This window comes from Micropterus dolomieu, linkage group LG10 (genome assembly GCF_021292245.1).
Source record: "Micropterus dolomieu isolate WLL.071019.BEF.003 ecotype Adirondacks linkage group LG10, ASM2129224v1, whole genome shotgun sequence".
In the NCBI taxonomy this organism is placed as follows: Eukaryota; Metazoa; Chordata; class Actinopteri; order Centrarchiformes; family Centrarchidae; genus Micropterus; species Micropterus dolomieu.
The window spans coordinates 24,004,324-24,025,539 of NC_060159.1; the positions used below are offsets into that span (position 1 = coordinate 24,004,324).

The 21,216-nt window shown below is 37.8% G+C and overlaps 1 protein-coding gene across 2 annotated transcripts; it reads left to right on the forward strand.

The window, feature by feature from the left end:
- Positions 1-1,128: 1,128 nt before the first annotated feature.
- dnajc5ga (DnaJ (Hsp40) homolog, subfamily C, member 5 gamma a) lies at positions 1,129-20,531 on the forward strand. 2 transcript variants are annotated; one of them, XM_046060366.1, is made up of 7 exons: positions 1,129-1,379; positions 9,459-9,586; positions 10,934-11,147; positions 11,950-12,106; positions 14,353-14,531; positions 15,351-15,390; positions 15,485-20,531. In XM_046060366.1, exons 2-5 carry the CDS (start codon positions 9,468-9,470, stop codon positions 14,526-14,528), a joined length of 666 nt encoding a protein of 221 aa, XP_045916322.1. In that variant the 5' UTR covers positions 1,129-1,379; positions 9,459-9,467; the 3' UTR covers positions 14,529-14,531; positions 15,351-15,390; positions 15,485-20,531. The 2 variants fall into 2 exon arrangements, with proteins under 2 accessions (XP_045916322.1, XP_045916323.1); XM_046060367.1 differs by lacking the exon at positions 14,353-14,531 and having other exon boundaries at positions 1,168-1,379.
- Positions 20,532-21,216: the final 685 nt, after the last annotated feature.

Here is a 21,216-nt window from a genome sequence, read left to right on the forward strand (position 1 = left end):
ACAGCTAGTCCAGGTTGTTCAGGTGTAACACAAAAATAAATATGAATATTTCCCTAATTTAAGTAATACTTTACTTTTACTTACTACTTTTATGTGTAACACACTCTTTCACTTAAGCCTTTAATTGAACTATGTATTATAACTCATCAGGCTCCTATGATGTAAAAACATGTCATTCACACTAGCAATTCAAACAAAAAATTCTGCCTGTGTGAGAGGACAAAAAGGTTCTCACTGTTCACATCCAACATCTTTATATACAGAGTTTATGGTGAATTTCTGATAGCCATTCTAGAAAAACAGTCATTTGACATCAAATTAAATAAGTGAAAAAAAGAAAACCTAACACAAAAATTATTTGTTTGTTACCTTGGAAATAATAGTGAATGTAATTGAAAGGACGGGAAAACGCTAGTGAGTGATCTTTGAGTTAAGGTTATTGTGTCAAAAATAAAAGAGAAAACAATTTGTTGATGGACATATAGTCAAAGAAACGACATCCTTGTCTCTATAAAGCTGTTGATGGTTAAACATTTTATAACTTTAGGCTCTAAACTCTCATTATACTGAGCAACATAATAACCCGAGTTTAAATGAAAATTTGCATGTGATGATTTAAAAAAGTGGGGTTACAATAAATGCTGCATTCAAGAACTGTCAGAGAATTCAACATCAAATCTAATTCACAAAGGTGCATGAGTGACTCAGCAAAGCTCTAAATGTTGTGGTAAAATGTGATGAGATTAAAAGAACAGAAATAAGTAAATTATAAAGTTGGGCTACTGCTGAGATGTTGATGGGCCAGGTAGGATACACCTCATGGCTCATAATTCCCTGCACTTTCCTGTTATTGTCAGATATTATATGGAAACAATATGCTGTTTTAACTGTTTGTTTAATCTTATATTTCCACGGATATCTGCAGATATACAGACTAATCTCCTCTTTAAAGTACTGAAATATACATCTTTTGGTGAGTAACTGAGTTAAAACAGTTCTTACTGCATCATGCACGCCCTTTTTTTTTTCTTCCTCTATATTTTCCGCTGATGCATGTCAGCTCTGTGATAATTAATTTGTGAAATAAATAAACATATTATTTGATTTTTTTAGCGAAGGTGCTTGAAAGGTGGATTTTGGACGAAACCTTGAAAGCAACATCCTTTTCCGTCTTCATTCCCTGGAAGGAGGAATCAGCCAATCGCAGCTCGTGTCCTTAGGCAGCGCACGAAGAAGCGACCCGGCGGCCACGGCAGGCTATCGCTTCTCGGCTACCGGGCTAATATGAGCCTTTAAATTGAGAGTTAAGCTATTAAACCGGATGCCTCTATGATCCAGCTAACCTTACAGCGAGATATACAGTGTTCAGTTTGCGCAAGGTAAGGCATTTCGGCTGTACTAAACCAGCTAGCAAGAGTTTAGCTAACCGTGGATAGCTGTGACGGTCACGTAAGCCAAACTGCATGCAGAAATGTGTCAATTTAAGGTTGACTTGCTTCACAAGAAAGGAAGCTTAACTTTATTACCGAGAAACTATATACGATTATTTTAAACATCTCATACAACATTAGGAAGCACTTTTAGTTCGGACACATGTCAAAACACCATTTTACACGTATTTTCACAAGTGTAACACTGCACAATTGGAGGGCGGTGGCAGCGAACAAACGTGAACGACTGCTAATGAGGACCTGTAACGTTACTTCTGCTTAAATAAATGCTGCATGCATGTGTTTGGTGCACGGTGAATCAGAAACTCCTAATCCAAAGTTTACAATGTTTTTGTTGCTCATACAAATAAGGATTCATTAAATTGCTTATGTTTAAATGCATCTTGGTGTATCTTTGTCTTCACCCTACTTCTAGCTAAGTTAGCAAGTAGCTTAATGTAACGGGCCAAGAGTACTATCCGGTGTTTCTATACATTTATTCATGTCATTCAAGTCTTGCATTACATTAAATACTCTTAGTATTGCAGTGTGGCAGTTAGGTTAACTAATAGCTAACTAGATATCGTGGCCAGCATGAGTTTTCTTTGGTTGATTAACAAAGCCAGAGAGAAACAACCTATGACATAACAAGGAGAAGCAAGGTTCATTAAGTGTAATTGTATAAATGTTCCCTGTAACATTTATTTTTGAATGACGGGCAGTGGAATAGAAAGTATTTCTCCATGTGCAGAGAGATTAGCAAAGGATTAGGGCTCCACAAGGACAAACAGACGACAATCCTACTTCCCCCATACCGGGACCTTTCTCCCAGACCAGCAGCATGTGGCTTGATCATAACTTTATCTTTAAGTCACCTGTCTGTTAAGTTATGCGTTTATTTTGTTAATACGGAAACAAATGTTGCATCATCTGACTTGCCAGAATCAGGTTCCTGTATTGCAGGCTGTATGTGTGCATGCTCCACCGATCTAATGACCTAATTATGGAAATGGAGGCTTTCCTGCCCTGAACTAAGTCTCTGAGGACCCTCTTATCTCCTAGCGTGTGTTGCCTGGAGCAAGTTTTGTCAATCAGACCTTTTAGGTTGTAAACGTTACTGTTACCTTGCTGTAAATCAGGACTTGGGATTTCCTATTTCTCTCTAAAAAAAACAAAACAAAATGTTCCTGTGAGACAGAGATGCAATTTAGGAGATTTGGTATCTGTTTTTGCAAACTGTAGTTCCTGACATGACTTTAAATGAACCTGCCTGACCCATAGATTGTATTAAGATTGGATGCATTTAGAGTGTGTGTGATGTGCCTGCACAGTCCAATCCATTTCATTTATATAGCACATTTTAAAAAATAGGTTTACAGAGTGCTGCACAAGGAATTAAACGTCCAACACATATAAAAACATGGACAACACACAAACAAATGGTTCACAAACAATGCAAAGGCAACAACAAAAGACCAATCTGCTCTCACGCTGGGTTTAAATCCAGGGAATAAAAGTGAGTTTTCAGATAGGATTTAAAAGTTTCGAGGCTGGGGGCCATTTTGACCTGTGGAGGTAGCTCTTTCTATGTTTAGGAACTAGCCGGAGCTGACCAGTGGACCATAGTGACCTCAAGGGGGTGTAGACTTGTAAGAGGCCTCAGATATAACAAGGTGCCAACCCTTTTAGTGATTTAAAAAAAAACCAATAAGGTCTTAAAATGTATTCTAAAATGGACTGGGAACCAGTGGAGTGAGGCCAGGAGGACGGGTGTAATGTGTTCACGTCTTGCAAATTCCAGTTAAAAGACGTGTTACTAACTGCAGGTGTAAGAGCCAATGTAAAGTGCATTACAGTAGTCCAGACGGGTTAAGATAAAAGAATTAATCACATGCTCAAAAAGCTTGTCAACATTAACAGTTCATTTTCAGCACGACATGTTTGAAAAATGAATCCGTATGCCGATGCATTGAGGTGAGATGGTCAAACCTGTGTTTTGATATCATAATCAGGCCTTTACTGCGGACAGTTGTTCTAAATTCTTCCAGCACACATTAGCAGATTGAATGCAAAGCACATCAGGACCAGTGGCTTTCTTACTTTTGACTTACCACCTTTGACCATAATGCAGCATTACAGTTAGAGCCATGGTTGGGAGGCTCAACTTAGGGGGTAAAAAATTCTCCTGGACAAATTCACCATATTATAGTACACCCACCTGTATATTTTTATAGAAATATTTAACTTCTTACAATTTCTGAACAAGCAGAGGTATTATTTTGATTTTGCTTGTGCGACTCAATAAGAAATCCACTTATTCACCACAGCTTCACACACACTACCTCACACTTTTTGATGGCTGGCTTATAGTTTTTAATTGTCATACCTGCTACCTGATGGGTCCCTGCACATCCTCTTAAGCTGACTTCCCTGCCGTTTCCACAACATGCTGCACCATGGTAAAATAGAGTGCAGCCTTTGTTATTGTAAATGTAACGCAGTTTCAACAGACACAAGATTTATAACATTATGCCACATGTATGGGAAGTGATTAGCTAATACAACTATGTAGTCATATAATGAAAAGGTGTTGACCAATGAGGCTGATACTGATGTTGAATATTTGAACACAAACGCCTACATTCTTGAGCTTTAAAGTAGATCTGTTTTTAATTTTTAAAGAATTTTGAAGTTGCATACTAAGAGACATTTCACATTTGAAAAAAATCAACTTGTCAGTTTACTCTGGTGGACAAACTATGTAAGTGAGACTCGAAACGATGTCAAAGTTAATTGTACTCACACTGGTGGTAGACTTGGTCTTTAACTAGTGTTTGACTCTGATTTGATTATCATTGTATTGATGTGCACTCGAATCTCTTAGGGCATAATGTTGAAGGTCTGCAAAGTAAAGCTCATAATTCTTGTCATATTGGACACTTTGGATTGTAATTATGAAGTTTAGTTTGGGTACAGGTCAGTCATCAGATCTGAGTATAGCTATTTTGTAAGTCACTTCGGGGTGCGTGGCCTTTGCTGATGTGATAACAGAGTTAACATGTCGCACACTGTAGAAAGTTATTGTTATTTTTAACAATAAAGAGGGCTATTTTAAGAGAAGCGGTATTACAGTCTATCTTAAGAGTTGTCGTCTTCACTGAGTAATCATTTTCATGGGAGCTGTTGTCCCATGATCTTCCTAACTTGTCAGTTTTTGACAAGCACCTTTTATCTCAAGCGACAAAAACTCCTTGTTGAGCCGGCACAAAGTAGGACTCTGGTGTCTTTAGTTTACTTTGATGCTCTGTTCTAATAATAGTCTAATCTCTTTCACTTTGCTACTTTTACTACGTGAGATTGAGCAAGCTTGAAGTTTGGGTATGACATATATTTATTTTTTTTTATACATAAATCTACAAAATGTTTATATAGGAATCATGAATAATTACAATTTTCTGCATGTCTGTCTGTTTTTGTTATAACGATCAATCTCACCCTAAATCCACACATACCGGTTCTCTGACTCCCTCCCATTTTGTTTTTGTCTCTCAGCTGACAGTCTTTCAGCTAAAATAAAATCATGGTGAAGATAAACATCTGCACTTCATTAAACAAAAGAGTCTCAGTCAAATGTTTGGAAAGGAAGACAAAGGACTCTTGTGTGTGTGTGTGTGTGTGTGTCTAGTTTTAGTGACTGTGCTCAGGCTAGTGTTGTGTTATGGTTCATTTTCATCTGTCCTGTTAACATGATAAATGAGTACACACAGGGCAGTTTTTTTTTTTTTAAGTCTGCACCACAACGACTGCAGTTAGCTAATTAACCTAATAGACCTGGCTCAGTGCTACTCGATCGATAGCTCCAGTATGATGGCGGTTTGATCAGTGCACACCTCCTGTTGGCAGCAGCCTGCCGATCTAGGTTTAAAAAAAAAAAGTGTCTTAAGGCCTCGTCTATGAAGCTGCTCTCTCCTGCCTGACTGCCCCATGGTTTGTGCGGCACGTTTGGAGAATTTGGGGTATTTACATGAGCTTTCTTGGCGTCAGCAGGCACGCCATCTGGGCCTGCAGCGTTTTCCATGGTTCAAAAAAATAATGGCCTTTTTGATCTCCTCCTTTTGCATGCTTTGTTCCAATCAAGAGCCGGATTGGATCTCTGTTCTGTTTTTGTGCACTTCACGCTATCATTTAGGATAGTTGATTGAAATCACACTGTCATAGCTGCAGGTTATTTTCTGTATTAATCAATTAATCATTTAGTCTTTAAAGCCTTAACTTTGCAAAGCCGGAAACATTAAATGTTTGGAGGCTGAAGCTGATGCATGACTAATTTGTGAATGGAAAATCTTAATGTGGGACAGTGAGAGGCATGTTTTGCAGTGCAATTTGTAATATAATATTCCTCCAGCAGTCTTATCTTGCCGAGATTATGGTACCTTTCTCACATTTACACACTGTAATACATTTTTACTTTATTTTACATACCAAAAAACCTTTATTATTGAACATCATTAGAAAATAGATTAATTCCAGCCTGTTTATTTTTGTCTTTATTTTCAACTATTTTTGTTGCCATTTTAAAAACTTATTTTATTCCATATTCCAGTCCTGCTAAATCACTGCATTGTAGATGTGAGTAAATATATATTTTATATTTCTTTCTGCCAAAACCAGAAATAAAGTGATTTGAATCTGTGACTTGGTAAGAGAATAAAATTAGGCTAACCTACAGTGCCCTCGTTTACAATTACAAATTTAAGAAGTGTGAAGCTTAGTTTTTGTTTTCACAACAGGAGGCTTTTATCTAATCCGATGAGAGACAATGGAATCAAAGCTGCTTTCTCTTGCACTGGTGCAGCGTTATTAAAAGTCATAAGGCGAGGGGGGGCTAAAGCGAGGGTGATTATCAGCACTACCATCACTATTAACATTCACTGCATGCGGAAATGATTCTTCCAAAAGCTGCCCTCAGGAAGAGGATTTTATTTTAGCAAGTAAAAATACTCTGACTCTCAAATGATTGTTGAGAACACAACAAATGATGTGAGAGCAGTTGCGAACACTTTGCTGTCCCTAAATGACCTATAACTCACTGAAAGTTCAAGATTATGCAGTGAAATTTGACAAACAAGATGCACCAAGTTCATGTTGAAAGTTAAGCTAGTTTCATCAGCACTGTCCATCCTGTTGCGGATCCGTTTACTTTATGTTCTCTGTAGCACCATGAAACTTGCTACGGTTGCCGTGATCTTTCCTTTAAACCTTTAGACCCCTGATCACCTTTTAAGTTAATGATCAGTTTTCATGCTCACACCCCATAACTGATGTTAAGTGACATAAATGATTGTCTCTGTGTAACTGATTATTTTGATGTTAATAAGTGCAACTGTGTGTTGCTCAAACAAATAGTTGATTAATCAGTTGAGATCATTGATTAGTTGAGAGACAGAACATTAAGTATCATTCAGTTTTGACAACTGATGAGTAACTTATTCTAAATTACTAGAATAATAGTAGAATATCATCGTACTATTCTTAAATGGGAAGATTTGCTGCTTTTCTCAGTTTTATATAATTGAAAATTAAATATCGTGTTTTGAACTGTTTATTGGACAAAACAAAGCAATTTGAAAACGTTGATTTCGAACAACTTAACGATTAGTAGAAAAAAATATTCAACAGATTCATTTAATTAAAATGGTTAGCTTCAGCTTTAAATCCATACCATCCTCTGTCAATCCAACTGCAATCTTTAATAAACTAAGAACATTATCTCGAACATTGGGAGGGAGTATAAAACCAACAGTTAGTCATACTGCAAGGGGTGAAACATCTTACTCTACTATTTCTACTCTCAAAGAGAGCAGATGACTTTTGAAATGGTTAGCTCAGCAGAAATAACAAATGCCCTGTTCATACAGCTCTAGCATTAGCTGGGGGTCACTGTGTTTTGTAATCAAAGGTCATCTGAGTTTTAAATCCTCCGCAAATCTGCCCACTTTGTAATATCTAAAGTAATAAATCCAAAGCAAATTGCCTACCATATGCCAGAAAACATGTCTATTCCTGTGTGAATAGACATTAGTAGTTTGGAGTCATATTTTCTTTTCTTTTATATTTGTTGCTTTACTTTCAGGGATTTCCAGGATTTCCTGAGCTTGTTTCCTTTATTTTTTTTTATTTTTATTTTTTAGACTATTAAGCCATATGGAGGTTGCAGTTTGGGCTGTTTTTAAGGCTGCTTTTAACAGCTTTTACAGTCTGATTTTCTCTGTCTATGCTTTTTCCACCCCATACTGTATCAGACACAGCAATGTAGATGTGTGGACACATTGATTAGTTTGTTGTGGTATGGGTATGTTGCCTGCCCGGGACATTGGCACTCTCTGACATGGACTCGCAGGGTTAATCTGTGAGATCAGCAAAATGTAATCTTCTTTGGTCAACGACCCGCACAGAATTATTTGTGCAGCTGTGTGTTTGAACAGTAGCCATAGTTAAATAGAAATCCCTTTTTTATATATTGTAAATTTAAAGCACTAATTCAAATCTCTTGAACACTAATAAACAAACAAACATAAGGTAATTATGGATATAATTAAAAAGTGTTTTTTATTTGTACATCTTAACCCAAGACGTCCAACTATGCACCTCAAATCAGGTCTTGTTAAACATACTCTGTCTGTTGGCTTGCAGATCTTTGGTGAAGTCTGCAGTTTTCTCTAAGCTGGGTGTCACTGGGAAGTGTAGTGTCAAAACAGCTTACACACAAATGACTGAATGAACCAGCACTAATTCTACTAGCTCAAAGGCTAAAAGCATTTTTTCTTTTGTCACTCCACAGCTGTCTAAAACTTGTCTAATTAAAGTCAGTGCAGCCGTCATCGTTTTAATGATGTGATATAATGAAAAGTTGTCCTACCTGTCAGTGATATGTTTCATTTTAAACTAAAAATGTTTGATTTTTGGACTGATGGTCAGCAAAAAATAGACATTTGAAGATGTTGCCTTAGGCTTTCTGAACTTGTGATGAACATTTTTCACGTTCTTGACATTTTTATGGACTAGTTCTTTAGTAAATAATTTGGTGGGGGGATAATCAACAGATTAGTCAATACATGCTCTGGTTTTAATTTAAAAAACTGACTGTATCTGACTGTGTGCTTATCTAGAGTGTGAGAAATAAGAGCTGTACCGTCAGTGTCTGACACTTTGACTGTGGCTGTACCTGTGAAATGACAATAATTAACTCTAAAAATCAAATGTATATTTTATATTTCAAGTTGCAGGGTTCAGATTCCTTATGATGCACGGAGCAATGATTTTTGTCTGTAGGGAAAACGTTTTTGTCAGAGCACACTCGTCAGGATTCTCACCTAACCACCATGGGGAAGAATGTCTTGTGCTGATTTAAAATCTTGCTCGTCATGATGCTGTTCAGGCAATGCGGTAGGCTCATTAGTGACCCTACCCTCTACAACTGCAGTGCAATAGGTTTAAGCGGGCATTAACATTGTAATCCTGGCCTTTTGTTTACACGAGGAGGGAGAGGAAGAAGTCCACCTCTGTACCTTGTAGAGATGTCTTTCCTTCTTATGATTGTTCCTGATTATTTCGAAAGCATCTCAGCCTTGGGAAAGAACCAATGATTGGCTAGTTGAGGTGCTTTACATTCTTTTTTTTACCCCTATTGTCATTAGTTTGCTGCTGCAGAAACACAATTTCCAGATACTTAAAGTTTCAATTTAATTTTGGTCTGTCTTTTCTGAATAGCTTCTAGGCCCTTGTACATTTCTGAAACCCTATCTTCTATACTGACTTGATGTGCTTACTTAAAAATAAAATACACAAGCCAGGCTGCTTCTTTGGTGCATTTCAAACAAATGCTGGGATTATGCTGAATCTTGCAACATGACAATAGGCTGCAATATTTGATCTCTTAAGACCTCAGCAACATTTCAGTAACATGTCGTCGTCATCATGTTTACATGATTTTTAACTTGGTGATATATATTTTTCACCTAATAACAGAGGTGAGCCATGGCTGAACATAACCCCACACGTCCCCAAAGGAAGATGTCCACAGCTGGGGAGAGTGTGTACAAGGTTCTAGGCCTGGAGAAAGGAGCGTCAGCTGAGGACATCAAGAAAGCTTACAGGTAAGCAGTCTGAACATTCAGTAATCTGAATTGCTCTTAATAAAACGCCTCAATAGTTTCTTCAGACAGAATTAGCTTCTCCAGAGTAGGCAGGCTAACCATATTGGGTATTATTACGTGAGGCATTTGCCAAAGCCTTTGCTTTAATTTGAATAATCCTGTTCCTGATTGTTTTGGCAAGTTCTCCCTTACAAGTGGTCAGATTACTCAAGTGCTGTTCAGAGACATTCCTCCACCACTCGTGTTGCTAAAGAGCACATTTATGATGGTGCGAGTGGAGACACGCTGACAATAAGAGCATGTGCTAATAAGCAACTAATGATGATTTTAATTATTATCAAAGTGGATATTCCTTAACTTAAGAAATTAATTGCACTGATGGCAAACCTTCATCTGTGAAAAGCTGAAACCAGTTAGACATTTTTGCTTGATAGTTATTTAGTTGATCATCAGTTGTCAAAATTTTTAATTAGGGATGCAACCTGCGATTTATTTTTATTATCAGTTAATCTAGTGATATTCTAAATTTAATCGATTACTTATTTGGTCTAGAAAATAATATTATATAATAATATTAATAGTAATATTGTGAAAAGTGCCCAAGATGATGATAACAGCTAACAGTCTAAAAACTTTTATTTGCCATCACAAGAGAGACAAAAAAAGGCAGTTAGGAATCTTTGGTACTTTGCTATAAAAATTACTAAAACAATTACGATTAATTGATTTATGAAAAAAGTAGCTGCTTTAATTTTCTGTCAACCCTACATCAATATCAACATTCTGACTTTAACTGTTAGAAATTAATCTATGGTATAAAGAGTCTGTCATGATAGCTGGAATTTGCACTGAAAAAGGGTTGCATGTAACCTTATCACCTCTGCTTCCTGTGTTTGAAGCTTGTTACATGTCACTTAGTTTGTTTGTTGTTTTTGAACTTGAAGCTAGAGTGCAGGACTCTTACAAATAAATGAAGGTCCATTACATTCAAGGTTTCATGAAACAATCCTGATTAAGCCAAACACCGCCAGGTAAATCTCCTATTTTGCGGTTTTTAAATCTGGTCTCTGTGTCTTCCCACACTGGTGAACCAGTAGGGATGTGGGGTTTTTTTTGTTTTTTGTCAGCCAGCAATGATTGTTTTGCCCCGAGCTGAAGTGTGGAGTAACCGTAGCGACAGCAGCAACTTAGTATGGCAGAGCCTAAAGTTCATAAGCTTTTGTGTAGGTTTAAATACTGTCCATTAACAAATTAAGGTATGACGATCCTAAAAACTAAAATATTTTCCTCATGTACGTGCTTCACTTTGCTTTATTTGATTTCCCGTGTGCTCTTCTCTCCTGTCAGGAAGCTAGCACTGAAGTACCACCCAGACAAGAACCCGGACAACCCGGAGGCAGCGGAGAAGTTCAAGGAAATTAACAACGCCAACTCTATCTTAAATGATGAGACCAAGAGGAAGATCTACGATGAGTATGGCTCCATGGGCCTGTACGTGTCAGAGCAGTTTGGAGAGGAGAGCGTTAAATATTACTTCCTCATGTCCAAATGGTGGTTTAAGGTTGGTGCATTGGTTTGATTTCAATCTATATGGATTTTAAAGGTGACACTTTGTGCTACATTTGATAATTTTGTTTCAGTTACTTTGGTTAAGTGCTTTTTGTACACTGTCGGTGTAATATTGATCAATTCTACAGCGAGAAACTATTGTTAGCTTCCAAATGTTAATTTGGGAAGACACTGCCACAATATATTTTTGTATTTGGATCATTTGTTTTTTATTTTTGTCTATTTGTAGAGCCTTAATGTGTTCACATAACATGTGCTTAACACAATAACATCAACACCTGTACAATCTAATGCAATCGACTGCAATAGGCCACCAATAAATGTGCCAGATACCATCGTTTAGGCAAAGTTTATTGTGCTATATTTCACTACAGGGTGGTTCTGTCTTTTTGTGTGCGCCCTTCACACAAAGTGGCTGTTTATTTCCTGTAAAATTTGTTTTCCTAAAATGAAGTGAAACATTTCCAAGGCAAATTTCTGGCTCTTGGGTCTGAATCAGATTACTAAATTTGAATAGGTTTATTTTACTCACTTATACTGGGTCAAAAACATTTATTACTGTTATAGACTACGATTTCGAAAGTACCTTCCACTTGTTTTCACACATGCATACACAAAATATTCCATGCAGACAATTATACAAAAACCTATATTTCTAGTCTGTTTTACAGGATTAAATAAACAAAATTTCGTAACATTAATAATTCAGAGATAAAAACAGCTCTTCCTGTTTGCAGTCATATGGCTGGATGTTGTTTTAAAAGTTGGTTCTGTTTGCTTGTTCACTCCTGCAGGGTCTGGTACTGTGCTGTACTATGTTCACCTGCTGCTGCTGTTGCTGCTGCTGTTGTTTCTGCTGTGGGAAATGTAAACCACCTGACGATGATGAAAACTACCAGTATGTCGACCCTGAAGACCTGGAGGCCCAAATCAAAGCAGAGCAGGATGGAGGTGAGCGGCTGGTTAACTTAGTTATGGTTGAACTGTTAAACGACTTTTAAATTACTTTTGTACATTGGTGTAACAGATGTGCAGGTCAGGAACGCTGATGTTCTTCCTAGTTGGTGCGTATTATATTGCCTAATTCTGCTTTGTGAGTGCCTACTGTACATCCAGGAGACATTATCGGCTCCCACAAGGCAGCAAAATGAACCACCTCCCATTATCCGAATAACATTCACATTGGATCATAGATTGACACATGCAGGGTATGAGGTCCTTTAACTGTAATGCATTTAATACACCTTATACTTCATCCATTAACCATAGTGCAGTTGTTGTCATGTACAATATGAAAAGACTAAAAACCCTTTTCCTATACTTAAAATGTACACATTATTTCATGTGAATTAATGGACTTAGTTTTAAAGTATGAACCGTTTGTTACTTGACAAAATCACTGGGGATGCACCGGAATGAAAATTGTTGACCGAGGCCAAAATCAAATATAATGAAAAACTTTGCCGAATCCCGAACAAGGTTTTTCACATTTTTTGTGAGAAAATGACGTTTCAGTGGATTTACCATAAAGGCTTGAATACGTGCGCGCTCCAAATTTAGGTGCGGCTAGCTTAATCGCCTTCTCAGAAACGAGTGACAGAAACAGTCAAAGCGGGTCAGACCGTTTGTTGCCTTTTTTTTAAGAAATCAGCCACAGATGGAGTGGATGTGCTAGGAGACAATTCAGCAGAACAGTGTCTGCAAATGGCGATTTTTGCATCTTTCTCGGACACTTTAAAATGCTTCCACACTGCCGATATGTCAACGTAATTGTTCGGTAAAATCTATTCGGTTTTTTGACATATATGGGCGAATACCAAAAGTGCTTTTTTTTTGGGGGCGGCTATTTTCGCCCGATTAACTTTCGTTGCCGAACGTTTGGTGCATCCCTACTTAATCTTGATCCATTAACCATAGTGCAGTTGTTGTCATGTACAATCAGAAAATACTAAACAATGCCTTTTTCCTATAATTAAACATGAAAACTTTATTTCATGTGAATTAATGGGCTTAGTTGTAAAGTATGAACCGTTTGTTACTTCATAAAATCACACACAGTGAACATTTGCATGTAATCATGTATTGTTTCTTCAATTTTATTATGGTCACTGTTGAACTCTGCGGTCAGATCAATCCGTTCAGAAATATTGCAGAAGCGTTACAACACGCTGTGAGAACAGAGTGGAGGGTCACTTCTCTAAGAGGGAGAGAGTAAGGCCATTTGTAGCATTGTTTTGAAAACAAGGGTGCGAACTCAATAGATTACGGAAAATGTGCGACAGTTATGGGGACCATAAGATACTGGTTATACCAGACCAAGTGAAGCTGTAGTACATCTCGTTGAGATCATGATCTCTTTTGCAAGAGAGACCTGAGTAAAAAGAAAAACAATCATAGTCAGACAAAATAACAGGACAAATGAATAACCAGACAAAAGTACAGCATCAGTGACAATCACAGAAATCACTAAATAGATTCAAAGTTTAAAGTCAGCCAGATTCACTTGTGACATTCAAGTTTTAAAATCTCATGTAATTCATTCCAGTGGTATTTATTCGAGGGATAACTAGAGTTAAATAGTCCTGAGATCTGGTTTGGTGAGCTGTGGGTTTTGTTATTATTTTTTTTTATTATTATTTGAGAGGAGAAGTGAAATATGGCGACAGCTTTTGCAGGAGACCTTTTTTATAAATAAAAATGATAGAATATAGTTCTCCTCTTTTTGCTAGTGAGGACCGGACTACTTTTTCAAATAGTACACTATGATGAGTACGATATTTATCTCCTGCAATGAAACACAATGACAAGCTGAAAGTTGTTTTAAGGTGGAGCAAGCAGCGTGAGAATAAAGGATATCTCCATTGTCAAGCACAGACATGATGGTTTTCCTCTCATCAAGACAAATAGGCTTTATTCTTATGTAAGACTGCCATTTTTAGTTTCTGTGCCAGTTGCTCCACATGCTGTTAAGAAGTGAGACAAATGTCGAACTGTCTCATTGGACAATTTCTTGCTTTAAATCCAGTAAAACTGCAGTAGCTTGAATTCAAGGCTATTAATGCTGAAACGGTGTCTGTAGGAAAATTAGTGTTGAACGTAAAAACTATAACCAACCCAAATGCCTTCTGTTGCTTCACCAGTGAATTTAACATGCTCTCACGCCACAGGATTCGTGTTTTCATGCTCCCATCCAACAGGTTACACAGTAATCATAAGCCAGCCAACATCTAATCTGGGTCCAGAAAGCCCAGAAGGCCAGAGTCAGCCCATCCCCCTGCCAATGCCCATGCCTCCACCTGAGCCCCAGTTGTCGACCTCGGCCAGTCCAGCAGGGGAAGAAAACCCTGGAGAGACCTTACCAGAGTCAAAATGACTCGTAAGAGCCACCTCGTCTGATTTATGTATCAGGCCGTCGTACATCCGTCTTGTCTTGTATGAGAAGTTGTTTTCATCCTTGGTGTTGCCAGTCCATGCTTGTCAGCTGCCTGCCTGTACATGGCTCATCACTGCTCCCTCACTCATCCATAACAAATACCCTGTGCTGTCCAATTACCACTCTCACGCATATTTACTGCAACGCTCTACCTGCATGTTTTTTTTTTGTTTGTTTTTTTTTAAGCTGTCCATATGCTTGTTGTTGTTACATTAAGGCACCGTACTGTCAGAAAATATGCATGGCTGAATTAATTACTGTAGCTTCAACCTTTTTATGCTGTACTGTTACCTATATTGTCATCATCTTGTGCTTACCTCTTGTGTTTGATACTTAAATGGTCAGACAGGAAATTCTTACTACCATGCAGAGAACTGAGGAAGCCATTCAAATGAAACGTATAGCATTAAGTCAGTATTGTATTCCTGAGATTAGATTTCAAATGGAAATACAAAAATGTTTCTTTGTGGACATGCAGTTTATTTGCACTGCATGTCCTCTCCTAATCGGTCTGCATAGCCAAAAAATAACAGACGTGCAATTTAATTTACTGTTGATGTTCTTTCTTTTTTGCCAATTTACAGTTTAGAACCGAAGCTGTTTTATCAGAAATAGTGAGGTTTTTATTGTGGTCTGGACTGTAAAGGTTTTGAAATTAGCTTTCTCAAACCTGCAGATACTCTGAATGAAATTTTTTTTTCTCAGAACTGTGTTTAAAGATGTTAGGACTAATTTGATTGAAACTTTGTTGTCATCCCTCAGGAAAGTGACGGTGTGAATGAGCCTCAGTTAGTGGAAGCAGGTAAGATGCTGAAGTTAGCACTTGTGTCTGCGGCTGATTACTGAATACAGTTGCTGTTTATCTCAGTTTGACCTATATATCTTTTCCTCTTTAGCCTTTCGAGCCCCTATTATGATCCAGCCACATTTGACTGCTGCCAGCGACGCAGAGATCAACCAGCCCAAAGCCACCAGCCAGCCCAGGCAGACACTTCAATCCTGATTCCTTCAACCTACCTGATCTACCCACTGGACAACACCTGTAAGGTGGGCACTTAAAGGCTCTTGGCCCCCTCCATGGAACTCAAGTTATGGAGGAGCCTACATGCAAATTAACCCACTAGCTTGGCTTTGCAAAATTTTAGTCCCCTTTCTTGTTCCAGCTTGCCACATACTATATAGCCTAGCCTGGGCTAGATGTGATCTTGCTAGCAGTTCAGTCATTCAGGCCTAGGCTTGGCAACATGCCTGGGCTCCACTAATCTGTTCCTGTCATCCCATTACAACCAGTAAGGATGTGACACTGGGCAGGAAGATTGCAAAAACAGGGGCATACGAAGGCAAAAAAACATGGTCCTCACAATTAATCTGCTATCCAGACCAGGACAGGAATGATTGTTTTTTGTCTCTCTGCCCAACTCTCCCCGTCTACCTCCATTTTGGACACCGCTGGTCACCAAGAGGACTTTTCTTTTTCACATTTCTCCCTCTTTAACTTGTTTTGGAGTTGTCTTTCAAAAATAAAAACAACAAGGCTTTTTGGGTCAATAACTCCTGCATGGAACTGGATGCCAGGTGTGATGTGTACACATCAGAAGCAAACAGCACGATGGTGTGGGTGTGGGGAACCTTTTTTTTATTTATTTTTTTATTTTATTTTTTTTATCCCTCTTCTTCCTTCTCCTTCAATCTTGTTTTAACAATCGCATTCAGTTAAATGCATTACCCCCCTCTCTGATGTCCATCCTCTAAATACGCTCTTGCTGCCAAGTGTGGTGACAAAAAAATATTCTTTCAAAGGAAGGAGCACTAACAGTCGCTTCACAGAGCAAAGCTCTCAATCGGGACACAACTACATTTCACATGAATACACCAATGTGAAGGGGGAGGGAGGAGAGCGAACAGAAGTGACCGTGGAACTGACATTCACAGATTTTGTCTTTGATGTTCAATGTCTGAGCCAAAACCTGGAGCTGAAGATTTAGAGCATGGATCAGGAGTGAAGCTGAGGCTGCCCTCCCCAGAACAGCATGTATTGTTTTTTCCCGGATGCATGCCCCCTACTGTACAGCACTGGAATACAGTACGCAGCCCAAACCACAAAACGTGAAAGAACAGCCTAGCCTAACCATACAGACGTACAGACTCTGGTTACACACACACTAATGTAGAAACACTGTAGTATGTCGTCGTGTACCAACATCTGCTAAAAATATACAACCCCCAGCATAACCTATTAACTGAAATGGACAATGACGGATGCCACACCGTGGAAACTTTTTATTTTTAAATTGAATCATGATTTTTTTCAGATCATTGCACTCCTTGTTGTGTTGTAGTCATCGCACTATTTGGTAGACCAAAGGCAACAGCTCCATGTAGCCTGCCAACCAACGATGACTCTGGTCGAGGCAGACAGTCTCTGAAAATGCCATTTGCTCTGTAAGCCACAGTTCCGTTTGTCAAAGTTGTTTGTATAATATGCATTTGGGTCTATGCACCTTGTGAAGTGGGTCTGTTGCTATTTCATATGGTTTTGTTTTTTTGCCTCTGTTCAAGTTGAAAATCTTTTGTTGTACCTCTTATTTCTAAAACTACAGAAACCATTAACTTTAAAGCTTGATAATCTACAAACTCGGGTCCAGATTCACTAAGACTGCATTGTAAGGACAATCTTCTGATTTTACTGCACCTCAGTTACCTGACTCCGTTTTCAGTTTTCATTGACTTGACTTGAAAAGAGCACAGAGCAATCGCTCAACTCTTTACTAGACTTTTTGGGCACTCTTATTTTACAGGACTAATCCATTAAGTCCTGCATCTTTTCACCATAAATCAGCTTTTTGTTGTTCTGTCTTGAGTTTCTAAGATAGAAAACTCTTTCACCTGCTCCCTGACAGTGATGTGCCTTGAACAATAATTTGACCAGTGACTGAAAAAACTTTTGATGTAACATTTAAATGTCTCACGTACGTATGCGAGAGTATTGTGTTGGTGTCTTGTTTAGCGTGACTTCACTTATAAATAAAGTTGGGGGGTGAGACAGGTACATGGCCATGACTGGTGAAAAGAGGCGATTTTCATTTGTTCTGCACCGTAGCTTTTCTCATTGTATTTTTGTGATTTTTTCATCGCTCTGTCATTTGGTCATGTATTATTGCTCTTTCCTGTGCAAACCTTCAGTGAATCTGGACCAGTGGTGTTGTTTCACCTGCACCGAACTGCATGTTGACCACAGCGACCAGAGGTCTTTTGAGATGATCCTGACTTTAGCGAAAAACGTTGATACACTTGGTCTAAAACACATTTTCACTTTAAGTCCCATTTTCCTTTCGCTGGACATGCTCACTCAAGGTTTTAGACCACTCTTTTGTTTGTTTAACATTTTCCCTTTGGAACTTAGTCAAAATAGAAAGGAGCATTTGCCCATCATGTCTGCATGGTCAAACGTTAAGCTGCAGCTAACAATCATTTTATCCCTTTGTCTGAATAATGTCAGAAAATAGTAAAAATGGCCATCACAGTGTCCCAGAAGGAAAGGTGACAGGTGTCTGCTTTTTGGACAGTCTGTTGGACATAAACAAAGACATTTAGTTACTATCATGTAAGACAGAGAAAAGCAGCGAATCATCACGTTTGCTTGAAACAAAGTAGAATTTTTGCTTGATAAATGACTCAAATGATTACTCAGTTAATTTTCTGTTTCTGCTCTTACATTAGGACACTAGAGGTTCTTGATTGAGTTACTGCCCCAATCACAAGATAGCTGTTGTTAGGATTTAAGTTGGTGCAGCACTGTGCTGAATTTTGTGGGGACTGATCTGTCTGTATAAAGGGCTATTAAGAGTGGTGACAGGTTGTGTTAATCTAATTAGTTAGCTGCTCAAATCATGGCTGTGTTCCATGTACATTCAGAAGTCAACCCTGGTGTGGTCCAGCTCAAAAGGAAAAGTGGATTTGTTTCCCCTCTAACCACTAAATATACCGTTCACCCTGCGAACTGTACTGAGTATTGTTTACTCTAGTTTTCCACTTCTTAACCACACAGGTGCTTTGATAGATTTAACACACTTCTTCTGGAACGTGAGGATTATTAATCTTGTAACATAATTCTGGTGAGCATTTGTGCCAGAATACATTGTCTGCCACTTTAACATTACATAACACATAAATCTGCAGGTTTGTGTGTCACGTGGACATAAGGCTGTACCGAATGTTGTTCCTCTATATTTTTTTTTGTTTGTTTACATTCAAAGCTTCTCAAAGCTTTTCAAATGAAGCTTTGAATGCCTGTCATCATATTTTATGACATCATCACCCTATTCGATTGTCAACAATATAAACGAAGCTTCGAACTATTCGGTACTACCCTACATGGACACCGAAACATTCTCATGTCTACCTAACTACAATAAAAATGTTAAGCCAAATCTGCCTGGGTTTTTTAAAGGAATAGTTTAACATTTTTGGGAAAAAAGCTAGGCTAGCTGTTTTCCCCTGTTTCCAGACGTTGTGCTAAGCTAACCATCTGCTGGCTGAAGCTTCATATTTACTGTACAGACATGAGTGATCAATTTTCTCATCTAACTCTCAGCATGAAAGCATATTTCCAAAAATGTTCAACTATTCCTTTAAACTTATTTAGACTTATTTGAGTAGAACGAAACGTTTTTTAAAATGCTTGAAATGAAATAAACATTTGCAATTGTTTACTTTAGTCATTTGGATGTCAAAAGGTTGATGTGCTGTGGAGAATGATTGCCTAGTGCAGAGTACTGTTGCTTGTAGGTGAATTTTTGTAACTTTTAAATAATTTTCTCCCTTTCTGGTGGCAGGGTTGTTTTTCTCCCACAGTAAATAAACGCCATAGTGTGTCTGTGTATGAAGCTGAGGTAGATGTAAAGTAGGGACACAACACTACAGTTAAACTTTTCTCACAGCTTCTAAAACTCAATATTGCCTGGTGAACTGCAATAAACTAATTTAGAACTACACTAGATGTAGGACCAGCAACCAAGGTCTTTGTTTCATTTTGTGGATTGCAAAAAGTTCATAAACCAGCTTAGATATCTCCATCACTTTATTTTGGCCCTGTCGTTGATGGATTACATATCATCTTGTATTTCTCAGAGGAACTTGACGGTCATCACTTCATCTCAATTTTTTTTAACCATCGAAAGCCAAAACCTGTATTTTCTTTCTTTTTTTTATGTGTCCCATAACATTTCAGGAATAATTATGTTTTGTCTTTCTCCAGATCTTCTGTAATCAAATCACTTAAGTGTAAAAGCGACGAGGTCATGGAGCACTGAAAGAGAGACATATTATTTATTATTTTTGTAATTGTTGTAAATAACTCATTAAACAGAAAAATAACTGACAAAATTCCTTATTGTTAATGGACATCTTTTATGAATTAATGTCTGTTTTAACAGTGTACATACATTTTTATTTTATTTTTTATTGTCACATAATTTAAACTTAACATTTCTAACGGGGGTTCTGGTAGGGGTCAACTTGCGTGTTAAATGAGCAGCTCAGACTCAAGTTATTTGTGTTTGTACTTTAAAATACTGGCTTAAATGCTCCATGCTAACCTGTTAGCATACACTGTGTTTAGCAATACAAACTACATGCTTATGTATGCTAAAACAGTTAGCGTGGAAGTAACGTTCTTCCAGGGACAGACGGATGATTTGATTATTCTAATTACTCGGTCGACCAGTGGGACAATCTGCCAAAATTGCTCCATTTCTTTTAAATGTGAGAAGAAAATATTATATTGAACTTGGAGTAGAAGAACATGACAAACACATTTTATTAATGTAGATAAAGTTTTTTTTGGGTTGGGGGGGTGTGTCACTCACTGTTGTGGTTCCATGTAGATGATCTGTAAATGAGTTGTTATGAAATTCAACCAAATAAAAAAGGGGGATTTTATAACTTCCTGTCTCTTTGTTTATCTTGTGTTTGATCTTGCATGTGAAGTTTTGTCATATTGTTAAGCATTTTTACTGCATTTACTTTCAAACATTAAATAAGTTTGGTGGTGTTTTAAGTTAATGTATTGAATAGGTCTCATGAAAAGACCCCAACCAGCAAAATCTTAGTTCGTGTGGCACTCAGCTGCAAGCCCATTTTTTCCTTCTGAAGACATAAATCTTTCAAAACGGGTCACAAATATATAGTTTCATTCAGTAATTTCCTAAAACAGCTGGCCACTGTATCATCATATCACCAATTTCAATCACATAACCTCATAACATAATAATTTACACTTATTGCTTTCATAATATAATTAAAGCAGAAAAAAAGTCATCACTCTTTGTTGTGTTTGATTCTAAATCTGGTTGAAGCTGCATATTTACTGTACAGACGAGAGTTATATCAATCTTCTCATCTAACTCTCAGCAAGAAACTAAAAAAAGCGTTCTTCCCAAAATCCCCCCAAGTTGTTTTTTTTTTTTTAAATGCTTGGTAAATCAGACAGAGAATGATTGCCTAGTGTAGAGACGGTGTTGCTTGTACATTAGGTGACTTTTTTGTACTTTTTAAACAATGTAAATAAATGCCATAGTGTGTCTGTGTATGAAGCTGAGGTAGATGTAAAGTAGGGACACAACACTAC

Excerpts from the sequence above, each read along its gene's own strand:
- dnajc5ga (XM_046060366.1), top strand. The coding sequence starts at position 9,468 with ATGGCTGAACATAACCCCACACGTCCCCAAAGGAAGATGTCCACAGCT. Across the intron at positions 11,148-11,949 it reads TGTCCAAATGGTGGTTTAAG|GGTCTGGTACTGTGCTGTAC; the intron begins GTTGGTGCATTG and ends TCACTCCTGCAG. Across the intron at positions 12,107-14,352 it reads CAAAGCAGAGCAGGATGGAG|GTTACACAGTAATCATAAGC; the intron begins GTGAGCGGCTGG and ends CCCATCCAACAG.